The sequence below is a fragment of the Pelmatolapia mariae genome, linkage group LG10_11 (assembly GCF_036321145.2).
Source record: "Pelmatolapia mariae isolate MD_Pm_ZW linkage group LG10_11, Pm_UMD_F_2, whole genome shotgun sequence".
NCBI classification, from domain to species: domain Eukaryota; kingdom Metazoa; phylum Chordata; class Actinopteri; order Cichliformes; family Cichlidae; genus Pelmatolapia; species Pelmatolapia mariae.
In genome coordinates, this window is record NC_086236.1 from 40,914,701 (window position 1) to 40,928,274 (window position 13,574).

Here is a 13,574-nt window from a genome sequence, read left to right on the forward strand (position 1 = left end):
GGTGCGTGTTTTGTGAGTTGTACCAAGAATCTGGTTTTCTCTGATTCAATGCTTGTTTTTTCAAAGGGACAACAGTATTGAGTGTCGTACACAGTGAGTTCAGCTTGGTGCAACACCGTTTCTTTTTAGTTCTTTTTTTATTTCCCTTTGCATTTTCAGCTGGTTATTTTAGATGTTGCTTACTATACTATCGTTCTCAAAGACAGGGGGAGGCATAATTAAGCAACTGGCCACAGCTGCAATAACCAGCCTCACTTCATTTACGTGTGAATTATATTTCTGCATCAGATCTACGTCATAACTTAAGCCATAACTGGGAGTCCCATTTTAACCCTTCGCCACAAGCTTCTACGTAGCCTGGTGTGCAACTCTTGAGAAATGTAACTACATGTCGGTTTGATGCATACCACAACAATTGGAATGTAACGTTGCAGTATAGGGATTAAAAGGCGATTCCGGTTACCATCTGTCAGTGGCAAGACATTTTTAAAACACATTGAAAGAATACAAAGACAGTCAGAGTTAGTTCGCAGAGCTACGTGCACGGGTGAGTGATCGGATGATACTCACACCCTGCAGCAGTTGTCAGCCTTTATTTATACTCAAGCATGTTTGCGTCACAAACACATGTAGGAAGAACATACAACTCCTTACAAGGTGATAAGCATAAACATATACGTTCAACTGTCACAACAGGAACTGGTCCAGCCTATCTTAAGGGAAACAGAAGCCAGTTGGTTCCTGTTTCCAACGGCAGAATAGGGTTGCGTGTTTTTCTTAGAAGTCAGTAAGGGCTCACGTGCATGTGTAAGTGACAAGATACATGTAGTATAAAATATGTGAACATCATTGTACATTCACAAGCCTGTTTGGGGAAAGCATGTAACTTGACAAAACATTAAACGGTTGAATTAAATAAAATCTCTTAACATTCCCTGCTGTTGTTCAAATATTTTCTACCTACTTCAACTTCCAGTCACTTGTGTATACATTTTCAACCAGAGTATCATTTAGCAAAATTAATATGATCAACATTTAGGTTTGTTTTCACTTTGTTGACAATAATTAAAAATTGTCTTCTTCTTCAAAGTCTGTGTTTCGGCCCTGATGTGTAAGCAACATCATCGTCTCTTGGTGAAACGTAACATGTGGTGTGATGGCAGTGGCTATGAGTTTGTTGATTAATGCTCTAATGCAGGGAATACAACAACATCCACATAGAGTGAGTATTGCTGCAAATACAGCCATGGACACTAGAATTGATGACACCAGAGTACGGTACTTCCCGAACATATCCATCCAGCTGTCCCACATCGAAGTGTCGACTCCCGAATGTTCTTTCATTTTTTCATTTAGGGTCTTTAAACCCTCCAGGGCTCTGGTGAGGCTTCCATCCGCCGCTGTATTGTTAGGTATGAATGTGCAGCATTGTTCTCCAAACATAGGGTTGCGTGTTTTTCTTAGAAGTCAGTAAGGGCTCACGTGCATGTGTAAGTGACAAGATACATGTAGTATAAAATATGTGAACATCATTGTACATTCACAAGCCTGTTTGGGGAAAGCATGTAACTTGACAAAACATTAAACGGTTGAATTAAATAAAATCTCTTAACACCATCTAAGTTTGGATGTAGATTTCCTGAGAAGTCTAAATCAAGCATTTAGGCCAGGGAGCCATCTGGCCTAGCCTACTGCTACCCCTGCTGCCACAAGTGGGAGAAAAAAAAATCTGTGGCCGATTTTCTCTCCCACTCAATCACCTTGAATTTAATGGGGTGTAATGCCAGATATCAACGGCTGATTCGCATCATTTATGCGATGGAGCCCTGAACAGAGGGTGAAAGGGCGTTGTGAAAAAACAAGCAGTGCCTAACCAGTCTAGAGGGAAGACCCTTCCCGAAGTCAGCATCAACCTAGCATCACCACTGAGTGCAGCACAGACACTACATGTCCCTACCTGTTGTGAGCGCACCACTAAGCATTGTCCCACCAAGTTATCCTGCCTAATCGATTAATCTTAAAAGATTAGGGGTGGACAAGGTGATAGCTCTTGTTAGTAAGAGCAAAGGAACCTGCCATAGCACCCACTATTCCCTTGGCCACTGGTATGCCTTGGCTGTGTCTTTGATTAATACAATGGAAGACTGCTGCCCCTCCCTTTCTGCTTGTGTTTAGAAGATAATGACAAAGTATGTGCAATTTGTGGGCGCAGTTGTAAATGGTACATGCACTAACATTCATACAGCACTTTTCTTGTCTGGTAACCACTGAAAGCACCTTTTACAACACTTTATCAGATGCAAACTAACACTAATTGTTAGTGACAATTTTGTAATGTCTTGCTGAAGAACTCATCAAGCAGGCTTGACTAGTAGGGGATTGGACCATTGACCTTCAGTCCCACAACACTCTCAGGCTGTGATGTCTTTCCTTAATTGTAGTTTCATTTTAGTAGTTGGAATTGACTGCCTCAGTCCAAAGCAAGCGTTCCATTAGCAGTCATAAAGTATCCAATCCTTATCCAGACATTTTCTTTACATTTTTTTGCAGATGTTATTTCTCCTACACCCTTCAACCCTTACTTCCGGCGGCTGACTTTTGATGTGTCCTCTATGGAGAAGAATGCCTCCAACTTGGTGAAGGCAGAGCTCAGGATCTTCCGTCTTCAAAACCCTGGGGCCCGAGTGTCTGAGCAACGAATTGAGCTCTATCAGGTACAAACACTTTTGTCTGGAGTAACATTCATTATGCCATATTTCCTAAATATGAGTTGCTTTGTGTTTTATAAAGACTAGGAAGGATTGCTTAATATAATTTTAAAATGCAAAGATTTTTTACATTTCAAAAAAATATATTCTGATTTTTGTAGGTTTTTTTTCATAAACTTTGAAGATTCTTAATGATTAGTATAATGAGATTATCAGAATGGGAGCCCTGTGGAATTGTATAACTAACTTTTGTGTGTGGAAGGCTCATCGTTTAAATTTAAAAAATTAATTAATCCAATAAATATGACTCAAATCACTGTAGTATAGTTTTCATTCCCAGTGCAATTCAATTTTGCGATTACTGGTGTCAAAAGCAACAATGATCCAGCAGGACTTGCATAGAGACAGTCCATTGTCTGGCGCCATTAGAAGATTGTTAGTAACTGACTGGACATCCGTTTTTGTGCTAACTGAAACTTTTCAAACAATTGATTCCTTTCACAGACACAGAGATTTTAAAGGACTTTATCAGTAAAGGGAATGTTGGTTGTAGGTCTAAAGCACTCAGTTACACTCAACAAAAATATAACACTTCTGTTTTTGCTCCCATTTTTCATGAGCCGAACTTAAAGATCTGAAACATTTTTGACATACACAAAGGACCCATTACTATCAAATATTGTTCACAAATCTGTCTAAATCTATGTAAGTGAGAACTTCTCGTTTGCCGAAATAATCCATCCCACCTCACAGATGTGGCATGTCAAGGTGCTGATTAGAAAGCATGAATATTGCACAGGTGTGCCTTAGACTGCCGCAAATAAAAGGCCACTCTGAAATATGCAGTTTGATCACACAGCACAATGCTACAGATGTCACAGCTTTTGAGGGAGTGTGCAATTGGCATGCTGACTGCAGGAATGTCTACCAGAACTGTTGTTTGTGAAATGAATGTTCATTTCTCTGCCATAAGCCATCTTCAAAGGCCTTTCAGAGAATTTGGCAGTACATCCAACCGGCCTCACAATCGCAGACCACATGTAACCACACCAGCCCAGGACCTCCACATCCAGCATGATCACGTCAACGTTGTGGATTGAGTGGCCCATGGTGGCGGTGGGGTTATGGACAGTGAACACGAGTTCTTTCATGGCCAGCATACTCACCAGACATGTCACCCACTGATCATGTTTGGGACGCTCGGCTCGGCATATATGACAGCGTGTTCCAGTTCCTGCCAATATTCAGCAACTTTGCACAAGTATTGAAGAGGAGTTCACCAACATTCCACAGCCCACAATCAACAACTTGATCAACTCTATGCCCACTGCACACCATTTTCCTTACTGTGTGAGGCACCATTGTGAGTCAAATGGTGGCCACACCAGATACTGACTGGTTTTGCGACATCTGTAGCATTGTGCTGTGTTATCAAACTGCATATTTCAGAGTGGCCTAAGGCGCACCTGTGCAATATTCATGCTGCCTAATCAGCACCTTGACATGCCACACCTGTAAGGTGGGATGGATTATCTCGGCAAACGAGAAGTTCTCACTTACACAGATTTAGACAGATTTGTGCCCAATATTTGATAGTAATGGGTCCTTTGTGTATGTAGAAAATGTTTCAGATCTTTAAGTTCAGCTCATGAAAAATGGGAGCAAAAACAAAAGTGTTGCGTTCACATTTTTGTTCAGTGTAAATACTTGATTACAGAAGGTCTAAAAGCCTGTGGTGTGCAGCCTGCTGTATGACCCTACTACCGTATTTTTCGGACCATAAGGCACACCGAATTATAAGGCGCACTGTCGATAAACGGGTCTGTTTTCATACATAAGGTGCACTGGATTATAAGGCGCATTAAGCGAAACAAAACAGTCAGGTAAGTCAAACTTTACTCAACTTATTCTTCTTGCTTCCTCCACTTCCGTACCATTGATTCATTAATGTTGAATTCTCTCACAGCTGCTCTATTCCCATGTTGTTACAGTATATTAATAACTAACCTTGTGTTGTGGATTGATTATCTCAGTTTTCTCCTGACTGATGTTTGGTCCGTTTAAAGCATCCTGCCATGTGATTGCATTTGTCCCTAACCTTCTGGAACCCTCCCGTTAACTTTTATCAAGTGGAAAAAAGTTAGCATTCATCTTGAAGCTTCACTGTGTTTGTTATGATAACATAGCCGTGTCGCTAGCGATCACGTAGCATTATATACCAGCTAGTCCAACCCTACAAAAGTCACTGCTGTTTAGTTTTCTGTCGGGAGCGATAGCAGAGCTGTACGTTTTAATTTTTTCAGAAATCTCTCAGTCAGAACATGGTATATCATGTTTAGGTCGAAACTAGCGAGCTAACTTCCTGCTAACTTCTAACTCTATTAAATTTAATCAATTCTGTTTTCATGGGTGCCTGGATGTTTAACTTAATTCTTACACCTGGTAAAGCAGCAACACTGATCATTTTATTAAAGATGAAAGAATTTAGACAGTTTTTAACTCTCAGTGATGCCGCAGTGATGTAGCAGTGACTTTGGGACCTGAAGCGGATGGAGTTTTGGACCCAGATTACTCAAGGCTCCTGACTACAGTAGCTGTAATGCTTCAACAATCCATTCATGGCTTACCAAAGTCGTACTAAAGCATTTTTGACAGATTTTTGAGCGCCGTGTACCACATAAAATTGGTTCGAGGTCAGTAAGCACAACCAGAATTCATACATAAGGCGCACCGCAATATAAGGCGCACTGTGGATTTTTAAGAAAACTAAAGGATTTTAAGTCCGCCTTAGTGCGGAAAATACTGTAAATATTGAATTGTTTTAGACATGCTAAATAAATGTTGATGATTTCGATCAAGTGACAGTTAAAGCTAGTTTAGTGAGGGAGTCAATAGGACAAAGGTGGTAAATAGATTCGGTCATATATAGCATTTATCTACTGTCATAGCTCTTACAGTTGCCTCTTGTTGTTGTACTAGATGAAAGAATGGAAATGTTTATTAATCATGAATAATATATAGGTTTTTTATCATAAAGACATCCATGCTAGGTAACATTTTTCTAAATTAGTGGAAGACCAATTTCTTTTTAGCTTCTTTCACATTTACTTTTGTCTCTTATAAGGTGTATATTAACAGCCAAGAGCAAATTATATAATCTTTAAAAGTTCATTAAAAAAAAAATCACATCATGAAAACTTCGCCAAGTATTTTTTCTCTGTTTACTTTTTGTATTGTTAGTCTGTAAGGTTTCTCACTCAAGTCATAACAGGAGACCAGAGCAAAAAACAAAACTGTGGCTTATAGACACTCAAAACCCTGTACGCATTTCCTGACATTGTCTCTTATCTGCAGGTATCTGAAAATGTCTCTCCCTGGTAACTTGTATATCCCTTGTAACTGCTTGAAAGAGGCAAAGATACCCTCCCAGTATAGATTACTGATTGTGCAAAACTGATTGTGCACCTGTTTCTAAAGTCTAAATGTATTTTCTAGAAAAGATGGATTGCCTACAGTGGGCGTGATAGAAGATAAAGACTTCAAATTAAAGTGTAGTTTAGTAGCCATCATACATCGACTTATCAATGGGCAGGGAAGACAGCAGTAAAGCTCCTATACAATAAGGCTGACAAGCTCCAGTTGCAACCATGTGAGGGGACTGCTGTTGTCAGCTAAGCAGAATGTCATGAATTTTATATGCGAAGCCCAGTAATAGAACAAGAAATTTGGAAGCGCTAACCCTCACTCTATTTTAGACTTGAAAAGATGTTTCCTAGCAAATTCTATGTGTTTTATTGCCCCACAAAAAAGGTAAGATGAATGAATTCAGGTTTTTAAAAAATGATTTAGGAAGGAACATGGGGAGATTTTATAATAAGTACAACCACTTAGGCAAAATTATCATCTTTATAGCATAAACTCTACCAATGAGTAATATAGGGAGCATGTTGCAGAACTGTATACTTGACTGAAGCTCAGATATTAAGGGAGAGAAGTTAGGTTTTAATAGAGAGGAACAGCTGAATACCCAGATAAGTGAGCATCTCATAAACTCTGTCTATACCATGCTGGATGGGAGGTTTTGTAGCCAAGATGGGTTACTCACATGTATAGGGATTAGTTTACTTTTATTCAGATTCATCCTATGTCCAGAGAAGGACCCAAATAACTTAATTTTGACTAATACAGCAGGAATAGTCTTTTCTGGCTGGGTGATATGTAATAACACATTATCCATGTAGAGTGAGATTTTATTAGTAGTTGTGTCAGTATTATAACCAAAAACGTTGTAATTGGATCTTTACGTATGCTTTCAGCAAGGGGCTCTATTGCTAAGGCAAATATCAATGGAGGGAAGGGGTCTCCCTTAGCACTAAAACCTTAAATGGTAAATGGACTGGTTCTTACATAGCGCTTTTCTACTCATCTGAGCACTCAAAGCGCTTTACACAACTTGTGCATTCACCCATTCACACCCATTCGCACTAGCACATCTTTCTAAGTGCTTATAGCTAACATTCACACACATTCATACTCCGATGGATGCATCGGAGAGCAATTTGGGGTTAGTATCTTGCCCAAGGATATTTGGCACGTAGACTAGGGGAAGCCAGGAATCGAACCACTAACCTTCTGATCAGTGGATGACCTGCTCTACCACCTGAGCTACAGCCACCCTTAGAAAAGTGTTTGTGTGAATGGGTGTAATTGGGTGAATGAACGAGTTGTATAAAGTGTTTCGAGTGCTCAGATAGAGTAGAAAAGCGCTACATAAGAACCAGTCCATTTACCATTTACAAAGGAGTAAACCAGAGCCAATTACTCTGTCTTATCACCTTCACTGATGCATCCAACATCCAACTGCAGAGTCATCAGAAAACTCCTGAGATGGCAGGTCACTGTGCAGCTGCTGAAGTCTTGTGGTGTAGAGGATGAAGAGAAAAGGGAAGTGGATGGTCCCTTGTGTTGAACACGCACATATTGTGGTCTTCCTGTCAGGTATTCAAACAATCCAGGACACAAGGGGCATCCAGCTGCATCGCTGTCAGCTTATCACCCAAGAGGGTTGGCCTGACGGTATTGAATGCAGGCCTGTAATCCTGAGGGCGACTTAATTAATGCTTCAATCTTAAATATGGTCAACATAACTCAATTAATGGGCTATGTACCAAAGGCATTTTAGCTGGTAGTAATTAAACCACCAATATACCAGGCCAATCTCCAACCTTCCTTTTATCTAAACAATTCTTAAATGAGTAGTTGTAAAACAGATGCCTGATGATCTGCAGAGGGAGGGTTAATTTAAAGAGTTTCAGAGCTCATGAAAGTACAGAAACAGCTTTAATGAAATTTACAAAGAGATGTTCATATGACTTCTGACAGTGGACTCATCTTTGTGCTTGTCCTACTAGACCTCAGTGCAGCATTTGATACCGCTCACCATAATATTTCATTATAACAATTAGAGCATGCTGTAGGATTTAACAGTACTGTTCTGCAGTGGTTTCCTCATACACTAAGGTTAATTATGGAGTTCCACGGGGTTCTGTGTTTGCACTAATTCTGTTTACATTATAGGTGCTTCAGTTAGGCAGTATCAAAAACATAGCATTTTCACTGCTATGCAGATGATGCCCACCATATACATTCATGCTGCCAAATTACACACATGTACAGCCTGATGCAGGGGTGTCAAACGTACAGCATGTGGGCCAAAACCAGCCTGCTGGATGAATTTTGAAATATAAAAACAAAAAATCATAAAGACAGGAACTCAGAATTTGTAACAAAATGCAATTTCTAAATCGTCCGCACGGATGTTAGTCAGAAGAGAGGGGAGCACTGTGTTAGTCAAAGGGGAGGAGCGCAATGTTTTAATTAGAGTAAAAGAAGCAGCAACTCTGCCACTGTGAACAGCAGATAGTAGCAACACGACTTCTGCAAATTTGGTGTAGGCTACCTTATTCCCTACTCACCTTGACACCCTCGTTAGCCAAAATGTTTTTGTCAAAAAGGAGAAAAGTGGATAATGGGGTGTAGGGTTTTCCAAGAGAAATACACAGCTTCCTATTTATTCATACAGACCTGTGTGCTTGGAGTGTAATCAACAAGTGTCTGTGCCTAAGGAATATAATATTTATATAATATTCACTATTAGACTCATCATGGTGGAAAATACAACATCTTGCGAGGACAACTGAGGAGAGAGGAAAAATGAATTGCTGGGGGGTCTGAGGAAACAGCAGTTAATTTTAACCCGGAGCCGAGAGGTCAGTGAAGCAGCAGTAAAAGCCACCTATGTAATTGTTAATGAAATAGCATTAACATCAAAGCCGTATTCTGACGGTGAGTTTGTTAAAAGATGCATGACCAAAGCTGCAGAACTCGTGTCCTGAGAAGAGACAAGCATTTGCCAACATTAGCCAACAGCTGTAGGATCTTGCATTTCTGGTGGATATTACAGAGCACTTGAATATTCTGAACAAAATGTTCGAAGGCTGCAAAAAAGTTGTCATACGTGCATTCAAATTGAAGCTGACTTGTGGGAGACACAGCTGTCAAGTTGTGACCCTGCACAATTCCCTTGCCTAAGAAAGGTATGTGCAATAGGCATTAATGGTGACATTAAACAGGATAAAGACAAGATTGCAGGATTGCTGTGTGAGTTTGAGAAACGGTTTCAGATTTTTGATGAACTCGAGACAGAATTTGCAGTTTTTCGCTTACCCTTCACACTCAAAGCTTCTGATGTGCCTGTCAAAATCCAACTTTTGATTTGCAATGTGATGAAGATTTGAAGGACAAGTTTGCCTCAATAGGTTTGGACACATTTTATCAATATCCTTTGCCAGGGTACCCAAAATTAACAGCCCTGGCTGCACAAATGTTGTGCATGTTTGGGACAACCACCTTTGTGAAGAAGTTTTCTCAGTAATGAACATCAATAAAACAAAATTGCACTCAAGCCTCACACATAAGCACTTAGATGACATTCTGAGATTGACTGCTAGTCAAGACATGACACCTGATATTGATGCACATGTGCAAACTAAAAGATGCCAAGTTTCAGAAGCAAAAATAAAGTAGCCCAGAAATGACTAACTCCTTTAAAATGTTGCTTCAGACACAGATTACACTTAAAGAAAACAGTTCTGTGAAAATGAATTTTTGCTGTAGTTAAAAAATATTAAATTCAATGTAAGTCAACAGCTTCACTGCGAAAGAGTTTGGTGGAATCCTACTGTTCATGCAATGCTACATTTTCCATTTCCGAATGTTTTTGTCTTATAGTTATGTTTGTACTTGTGAAAACACTTACTTTAAGAAATCAGAGGTTGTTATATGTTTTCGTATGTTTTGTAAAAGGATATTTGATTAAACATGGAGGTTCTTTAATGTACTTCTACTTCTTTGCAGGAAAAAAAACATGGACTTATTATTATTTATAGGTAATTATGTTATAATTGTACTGCTCTGGCCCACTTGACATCTAATTACGCTCTATGTGGCCCCTGAACCAAAATGAGGGTTTTTTTTTTTGTTTGTTTGTTTGTTTGTTTTCTGCCTGTCCCGTTTGGTTCTTTTGCCATCAGAATTATTGTCTAAAGGCAAAGAAAGATGCCCAGACCAAAATGAGTTTGACACCTCTGGCTTAAAGACTTAGATACCCTCATATCCTCTAATTTTCTGCTTCTAAATTCAAGTAAAACTGAGGGTTAGTGTTGTATTGTCTACTTATTGTCCACTGATCTCAAATCAAAAGGAACAGAGTTCCAGAGTCTGGGGCACCATCAGCAGGCCTTGGTCACAGGACTTCAGAGAACTGCCAGACACAGAAGCCCTCTGAGATAACCTGGTGCCTCTCCATGAAAAGCTCCCCAAGTCAGCAAAAGAATCTTAAATTGCACTTGGAAACCAGAAACCAGTGTAGCTGCATCAAGATCGGAGCTTGTAGGATTTTGTCTGAAGCTTGGCAGCAACATTTTGAACAACTTGCCACCGTTCTAGGAGGTTTTGCCAAGACAAGTGTATAGTGCTTGCAGTAATTCAATTGTAAAGAAGCAAAAGCATGAATATTCATGTGACACAATGAAGCTTAGTTTGGTAATATTTCTCAGATGATGAAAGCAGGAATGAACCAGAGACTTGACATGTGCACCCAAAGTAAAACCAGAATCAAAGGATATGCTAAGGTCCCTAACAGATGATTTTGCTAAAAAACCAAGAGATCTAAGTGTTTCCGAAATGCATTTATCTAGTAGTGCAAAGATAATTGTTTTAGTTTTATGTTGATATAATTGAAGAAAACTGTCTACCTTCCACCGTTTAACAGTGTCTAGGCACTTTAACAAACTGTGGAGTTTAGACATTTAATTTGGGTGAAACAAGGTGTATAATTGAATATCATCTGCATAGATAAGAGATGTCCTTAAAGGTTGATAGAACATGCCCAAGGGGGAGCAAATATAATAAGAACAACAGAGGCCCCCAAACAGAACCTTGGGTTATACCAAAATGGACTGGATAAAGGGGAGATCTGTACTTAAAAGTAGGTACAGAAAGGGATCTGTCATATAGGTATGAAGAGAACCACTCCAAGGCAGTTCCTGATACCCCAACCAAGCACCTCAGCCTGTTAAGCAGAATATGATGGTCAACTGTATCAAAAGCTGAGGTAAGGTCCAACATGAGCAACATAGAACAGTTACTCTTGTCACTCTGCATCAAAATGTAATTTCATACTTTTAGAAGAGCTGTTTCAGTTGAATGTGACCTAAGAAAACCTGACTAAAAGTAGTCAGAGCAGCAGTTCAATGGTTGACCGCAACCTTCTCTAATACCTTAGCAGTAAATGGAAGCTTGGAGCTGGGTCTATAACTGCCAATGAGAGAAGGATCCAAGTTGTCTTTTTTCAAAAGCGGGTGGATGACAGCATTGAAATAAGTAGATAACTTACCAGAGGCCAGGACACATTTAGAATATTGAGCACACTGGAACCAATCCACTGCAAGACATTTTTTAACAAAGATGTAGGTGAAACATCCAGGGAGCAAGAAGAGTCTTTCATCGTACCAATAAGCTTCGCTAGACCAAGTAAAGTTTCTGGTGCAAAGCTGTCTAAGATAACAGGCTGACTGGTGTGGGAACCATCAACACAGATGCTGAGGAAGAGATTATTTCTTACATTTTTGACCTTGTCAACAAAAAAGGAAAGAAAACACTGACACTCCTTATTTGACAATATAGGAGCAGTAAGTGTAGCAGGAGTAATGATGCCACTAATAATGCTGAATAACAACTTATTATTACATGTGCTCTAAACCAGGTTAGAAAAATGTGTACCCCTCGCTTCCTTAAATGAGTTTTTAAAGGACACTAAAAGATCCCAAAAGGTTGATTCTGTTCATCTGGAAGTAGCATTTTCCATAGCGAGAAACATTTCGTCCCTCATCCAAGTGTCTTCTTTAGTCTCAGCTGACTGCAGGTTTCCCCAACCTTATAAACAGTACATTTGCACGATGACTGAACTAGCCCACTGAATGAACAATGGACTGTGAGGTCACTACTCAGTAAAAAAAATACTTATGACCCCCTGAAACGAGACTCAGGAAGTGGTTACAGGAAGAGGGTGATAGATTGTCTGAAGCAGTTAGAACAAGACAATGCTATTGACTGGACCTCATACCACAGGCAATACCCAGGGGAATCTACACCAAGTCTCTATGGTTTACCAAAGATACATAAACAGGGTGTACCTTTAAGACCGTTTTTCTGTATGATTAACTCGGTCACCTATAACATCTCAAAGTTTTTGGCTTCTATCCTAAACCTGTTGGTAGGGAGCTATTAACACCACATCCAGAACACCTTGGATTTTGTTGAGAAAGGTGAGAGATGTCATTATGGAGCAGATGAAACAATAGTCTTGAACAATGTTACATCCCTCTTTACTTGTATTTCAGTCACTGAAGCAGTGGAGGTAGTTCGTAAGACATTACAGGATCTCACCTACCTCAGAAACAGGACCACTCTCTGCACCAACCAAGCGTATTTGCTTTTGGAACTGTGTCTTCATTCCACATATTTCCCATACAAGGGTCAGTACTACAGGCAGAAACATGGATATGCCATGGGTTCTCCTGTTTCACCCATTGTGGCCAACTTGTACATGGAAGAAGTGGAAAAGAGGGCTTTGTTATCCTACCCTGGAACACCACCAAGTCACTGGTTCAGGTATTTGGATGACACCTAGGTGAAAATCAAATCTCAAGACGTACCACAATTCACAGATCACATTAACTCGGTAGACCAACACATCAAATTCACCAGAGAGGATATGAAAAGTGGCAGATTAGTCTTCCTAGACTGTGAGATTTCCATCAGTAATGGGGGACATTTCAAAATTGATGTGTACCGTAAACCCACACATACACAGAGTATTATCATTCCCAACGTGAAACATGCCAATGATTTGTTACACCACTAGGCATGTCATAGTAAAGCAAAAGGTACCTCGCTGTTGAGCCATGGTTTCTGGTTCAGGAACACTTTAACAGTCCTTGATGTTGTTAGACTCTCAGTACAGAAGTTGATGTATGAGAGTATGGCAGATGTGTGGCCCTCCAAGTCTGATGCTTCTGCAAATACACTCCAATCAGTGTTATCAAAACAGTCCTGTAGGGCTATGGTGGTTTCTGCGGTCCACACTCAAACAGTTTTTTCAGATGGTTTTTGTCTTTGAATTAGAGGTTGATAAGCAGGGATCAGGGACAAAGAGAGATGATCAGAGATTCCGAGGTGAGACAAGGGGGGTGGCTTTGTAGCATCCGGGATGTTGGTGTAGACCTGGTCCAGTGTGTTGTTTTC

At 40.0% G+C, this 13,574-nt stretch overlaps 1 protein-coding gene across 3 annotated transcripts in view; it reads left to right on the forward strand.

Moving 5' to 3' along the window:
- The window catches only part of tgfb2 (transforming growth factor, beta 2), a 170,656-nt gene that overhangs the window by 40,879 nt on the left and 116,203 nt on the right, over window positions 1-13,574 (forward strand). For all 3 annotated transcript variants that reach the window (XM_063487167.1, XM_063487166.1, XM_063487165.1), the window contains exon 2: window positions 2,551-2,714. In XM_063487167.1, coding sequence (XP_063343237.1) covers window positions 2,551-2,714 — 164 coding nt within the window. The remainder of the gene's footprint in view (window positions 1-2,550; window positions 2,715-13,574) is intronic.